General features: G+C 30.3%; 1 protein-coding gene across 1 annotated transcript; it reads left to right on the top strand.

Annotated features, from left to right (window-relative positions):
- The first annotated feature begins 1,924 nt into the window (after nucleotides 1-1,924).
- LOC129288644 (uncharacterized) lies at nucleotides 1,925-3,275 on the top strand. The gene has a single exon (XM_054925324.1). The coding sequence runs from the start codon at nucleotides 2,237-2,239 to the stop codon at nucleotides 3,137-3,139; it is 903 nt and encodes a 300-aa protein (XP_054781299.1). The 5' UTR covers nucleotides 1,925-2,236; the 3' UTR covers nucleotides 3,140-3,275.
- The last annotated feature ends 2,878 nt before the right edge of the window (nucleotides 3,276-6,153 follow it).

Raw genomic sequence — 6,153 nt, forward strand, 5'->3', positions numbered from 1 at the left:
CTCTTTCCACCATTCCTCTATTTTTTTTAATTTTAATGCGTCATTTATAAATACACTTATTTCTTTGTTTGCTTTATATAAAACACGAAATGAATTAAGAAAAAATTTTAAAATATAAAATATACTCTGTATTAAAAAAATTAATACTTCTGAATTTTTGTTTAATTATCTTATTTTATCAGCTCATAGTTATAGAAAAAAAAAATTTAAGATCCAGAAATTCTTAGTATTATTCTATCTAAATTTTAATTAAAAATTTTCATCACCCGTGATAACATAGTCAAGTTCTTTGAAAATGATTTAAGTTTTGAATACCTTTATTTTCATCACCTCGTGACTGAAAAGAAACAATCGAGTTAATACCTTTATTATTTTTACTTTTGTTGAAGTCTTCTACTTTTCAGCTTCACGTTTTCACTTTTGCTTTACATTTTCCAGAGCCTTCTTTAAACCTTCCTTACGTATTTTTTTGGTGTTTGGTAAGTTTTTGTTTTTTGTTTTTGAGTGTTTATTTTGAATTTGACTATTAGTGTTTGTATTATTTTCTTTTAATGATTAATAATATTTTTTTTGGATAAAAAAACCTTCTTTATGTAAAATTATATTATTTTTGACTTGAAGTTATGCTTGTCAATATTCTTAAGTTAAACATACAGTATTTTATTGTAGTGTGCATTATGAATAGTAAAAACATTTTAAAAACAAAATAAATATGAAAACTGAAAGGAATCTAGGTTCTTTTAGAAGAAAATTTTTGTTTTATTTTGCATGTTCTTTAAAAAGTTAAATACAATGTTTATTGTTACCCTTTCCACTATGCCTCTTTTTTTTTTATAATTTTAATGCGTCATTTATAAATACACTTATTTCTTTGTTTGCTTTATATAAAATACAAAATGAACTAAGAAAAAAATTTAAAAATATAAAATATACTCCTTTGAGTGATCCGAGACATGTAACTTTTCAATGTCCCTTCGGGAACGTCCGACAAAATCTTACATTTCAATTGCTCTGTATTAAAAAATTAATATTACTGATTTTTATTCATAAGAATCTTATTTTATCAGCTCATAGTTATGGAAAAAAATTTGAAGATCCAGAAATTCTTAATATTATTCTGTCTAAATTTTAATTAAAATTTTTCATAAAAACATTTTCATCACCTCATGATGATATTATTATATAGTCAACTTCTTCAAAGCTTAAAATATAATTTAAGTTTTAAATTGTTGCTTTTTTTAAGATCATATTTGATTGTTAGAAAGAATAAGAATGTGATTTATTGAAAAAATAAAATAAAAATAAATTAAATTATTATTTTTCTATATAATCATGATAAAATTTGATATTATATATCATAAATATGAGAATTATTATACTCTTTAAAAATTTTATTAATCATAACTTTTAATTTCATAAACTAAATCATCATTTTTCCTTATAAATAGATTCCTCAACATTTTGATGATTTTATTTATACTTTTATTTTTTTTAATATATTCCATTCTTTTGTACTAATCAACCTTAGTAGCAGTACTATCTCCCTCTTCTTATAAAAATTTGAAGTTTAAAACTAGCATTTACATGCTTACGTGTATAGGTGGATTTGTACGTCTTTTTTTATTGGGGGGGGGGGGAGGGCTGCACGAGTGGTAAAATTATGTGGAAAAAAATTAAGTTTTAAAATTGGTCAATGGAAGGAAATCCTGTGGATCAGTGGATAGAAATCCTAAAAATTTATTTTATTATAATTATAATTGTAATTTGTGTATGTTCTGTGTATGAGTTGATCCACGTGCCATGCTCGTGCAGACTCACCCTTCTCTCATCAACACACGGTGAAATCACGCTCCTACACGTCACCAGCTCGCATATGCCCCGGCATCTATAAATCTCCCTCTCGGATCCAACCCGCATATCCCTCTTTGTCCATTCCACGTTTCCACATTTCTCTCTCTCTTGTCAAATTTTAAGAAGCTGTGCAGAAATAATCTCTCTAGAATATTCTCCAGAAAATTCCTCCACACTCTCCGTTAAACCCTTCATCGTCGACACCTCTATAAGAAGCGCCTAACCTTCACGGTTTCAGAATTCACATTTCGGACTGAACTTGACTCTCCCGTCACGATATATACAACCCAATACAATTCTTAAATCGTTCATCTGGGTACAGAGCTTTTGCTTTCGCTCTGTTATAGGCACAGTTGGGTTTTAATTGTCTTTGCAGCTCGAATCAATGGTGGATCTCACGAGAAAGAAGCGGGTCACAGACCCTCTTGACGACGACGCCAAGGCTCGTCTCGTCGGAGATTATCACCGGCAATTTAGTTACGGGAGCAGCGGAAGCGAACATTCCGGAGATGGCGACGGGGACTCGCTGTGTCTTTCCGAGCTCGTGCTCGATTTCCTGGAGGACAACGAGGTTAAGTGTAAGTCGGAGACTAATGAGTTGGACCCGGATCGGGTCGACGTAGAGGACGATGGATCGGAGCTGATTGACGATATGATACGAAGATTGAGTGTCGCCAACAACATGGATTCTTACCAGAAGCTGCTTCTCACGCACGTTTCAGAGGCGGTGGAGGAATTTGAGTTTCTTCGGGGAAACGTTTCTGTGTTCCTGAGAAATGTGATGGGGTTTCTGAGAGAGAAAGGACACAATGCAGCGATATGCAAGACCAGGTGGGATTCATCCAGTGGAGTTACCGCCGGTAACTACGACTTCATTGACGTGATCCAATCTGGTTCATCATCGTGGCAGAGCAGGTACTTCGTTGACATCGATTTCGCCGCCCAGTTCGAGATTGCTCGGCCGACTTGCAAGTACTCGGAGATTCTTTCCTCTCTTCCCAGCATCTTCGTCGGCACGGCGGAGGAGCTAAAACGCATCGTTCAGGCCATGTGCAACGCTGCAAAGAGATGCTTTCGGAGCAGAGGACTCTCTGTTCCGCCCTGGAGGAAAAACCGATACATGCAGAAAAAGTGGTTCGCGCCGTATCGCCGAACCACGAACCCGGTTCAGGCAAACACCATTCCGGTCGTCGTTCCTGCCATGACCGGCGCAAATTGCAGATTGGTTGGTTTCGACGACGTGTGTTCAGAAGCCAGACACGGCGGCGTTTTTGTCCCGACGAGATGATAGAATGGCAATTTTTGTAAATATTTTAGGGCCACAGGGCAAATCTGTGAAATCGATGTGCCTTTTGATTTTTGAGGACTTTAATGTTTAAAAAACATTTGAGTGAAATAAAAAATTAATAATAGTGAGTGGATAATTCATAATTATTACTTGGGCAGTGCATGCGGCGAATCCAAATCGTTTGTTAAGCGGCGAACGGGAGGCTGGATCACATGCAAACGCGACCATTATTAGAATTTAGAAACTCCCAGACGTGTCTCGATTCGTCCAACTCATGATTGTTTTGGATGATCGTAAACGGACAAAGAGACTGGGATCCACAGGACCAGTGGAGCCAGATATATATATTTATTTTTGGGGAAAAAAGCCTGAGATGAATGTGATTGGATGGTAGTGGATGACGTGGCAGAATTATATGTACACACATATATAGGCCAATGGCAATAAAGACATAATTATATTTTATTTTCGATGTGCCCAATGGTATCCAAGGGCATTAGATGGGAGAAATTTTAAGGTAAATTAGAGCATCATATTATTTATAATCTATTTAATAAAAATATAATATTTAAATATTATTAAATATAAATTAATTTTAATATTAATAATATTAAAGGAAATATAAAAAATTAAATTTATATTCTGTTATAAAAATAAAATTAATTAAAATATTACATAAAATTTTATTTAAATTATTTAAAATATTTTAATTAAATAAATTTGTAATGTGATATACTTGATTCACCTAATTATTCCTCTCCTGGTGATGGTTCGGTTAGTGGGTAAGGAGAGAACAGCTGTCAGATGTGGGGCCCGGTCTACGATTTTTGTATGTCTCCTCCATTAAAGTGGCCCCCAGGAAAGTAAAAGTTGGGAGTGGTTAAATTTTTTTTTTTTTTTTGAGTGCATAGTTGGATAATATTTAGTGGCAAGATAAGGATTTTCTTGTTTAACATTTTGATAATGATAAGTACCATATGTTCTTCTAATTAAGCCGAGTGAAGAACAATATATGCCCTCGAATATAATATGATGTAGACATGTAGCATCTTATCCTATCTTATCTTATTTTATATATAATAAAATATAAAGTTTTTCACTATTCATGAACAGTAGAATGAATGGCGATACTGGAGCCGATAATTTTTTTTAAATGTAATGACTTTTTTTTTTAACATTTTTATGTTTATTGATAGTGGGGGCCACATTAACTCATATTTTTTTACTTTATTTTATGCTCTCAATGTTTTTTGTTAATGAGTCTTGTAGTTAGATATCATGATATATAAATATAAATATGATAAGAATAATTTATAATAATAATGATTATTCAAAAAATAATTGTATGATATGATACTCCATAATGAAGAGTGTGTTAATATACTAACAAAATAAGCTATTTAGAGGGTTATATGGTTATGATATTGCTGATATTAAGTATACAGTTGCTGAGAATTACTTCAATTCAATTAATTTTTTAAAAAATTTTAAAAAATGAACCCATAAACACCCTAACATTTATTTCCTATAAATGATACCAAAATAACCTATCTAAAATTCACTTATAAAAATTTAAAATAATATATATTTAATATTTAATTTAATTAGTAAAACCATATCTAAGGACCTACTAAGAAACTTATTCACATACAAAAAATAATAACAAATCCTATTAAAAAAAATCCATATTTCCTTTTTCTATGTGAATAAATTTTTTATCAAATTTTTAAACATGATTATCTCAATTAAATTTCTATAAAAAAAATTAACAACACACCCTTGCTCCCCTGCATCGGAGGAGGTTAAATCTAATTTATTTTTTGGAGGAAACTTACATGCTTTAACATTAACATTATGTACTTTATATACATTTTTTTTAATTAAATCATACTCCCTCCCAAAGTATAAACAGCTTCTAGCAAAATTAACATACTAATAAAGTTTAAATTTTCATAAAAATATATATTATTTTCTCTTTTTACTCTAGCTTCAAGAACCAATGTACTTTATGATGAAGGAAGGATGTATTTATACAAATATATAGGTTAATAATGCAAGGAATAAAATGGAAATTTTTTTTTTACATGTACTAGGTTTTATATTTTTTGAACCAAGATTAACTAAAAAGAAATATTTATATTTTAAACTGGAGAGAGTAATTAATGTTGAAGTATAAATAATATAAATTACAAGACTATGTTATAAAATAAATAATATATAGAAAATATATTGTATAGATCTTGATTTGATTGAAAGCATGTAGTTTCAATATATAAGGCTAAGTATATGAATTTTTTTCTCATTTTTACTTGTCTTTCTATAAAAGGACAGCGAGTTTATTAAATTATTAAGTGGAAATGGATAAAATCAATTACATATCATTGTCTATATACAAACATGAATTAAAAATATAGTATGATGAATTGACAAGTTTAATTAATCCAGGGTCAGCTTTTGCTCAACTTATTTGACCAAACCAGCTAACAACATTCAACAAGTTTAATTTGTTTAGTAGGAAGAGGTTGTGGAGTCAAACCCTCGAAAATGTCTGATATGTGGATATAATGATATGCACAGATGGCTAGCTGATAAATAATCACTTATCCTATAAAATCATTTTAACATTCATTTAGTTTGTTGTAATAATTAATATATATTATTTTATGTCATAAAATTATAATTATATTTCAAAACCTTTGTTTGGTTTCATTATATTAAAACTTGCAATATAAATAATAAAATATAAAGAATTGCAATATTCACAGATTATGAATAATGTGGCTCGATTTTTTCAACAGAGAAACATGTTTAATTGGTTGAAAGAATAATATGATTTCATATATGATAGCATGGATGTTCAGTAAATAACTAGTTGAACAATTGATACTTCTGTTCAATGATAAAACGAATTAAAAATTAGGACACAATCATATAACCTAAATAATCTTGTGAAGCATTTCACTAAAATACAAAATTAATATCCAAAAAGTGAGTATAAAAATGAATGATGACAC

This window comes from Prosopis cineraria, unplaced genomic scaffold (genome assembly GCF_029017545.1).
Source record: "Prosopis cineraria cultivar Desert tree isolate PC_DT_omini unplaced genomic scaffold, ASM2901754v1 PC12, whole genome shotgun sequence".
Taxonomy (NCBI): domain Eukaryota; kingdom Viridiplantae; phylum Streptophyta; class Magnoliopsida; order Fabales; family Fabaceae; genus Prosopis; species Prosopis cineraria.

Coding starts and splice junctions, on each gene's coding strand:
- LOC129288644 (XM_054925324.1), top strand. CDS start 2,237: ATGGTGGATCTCACGAGAAAGAAGCGGGTCACAGACCCTCTTGACGAC.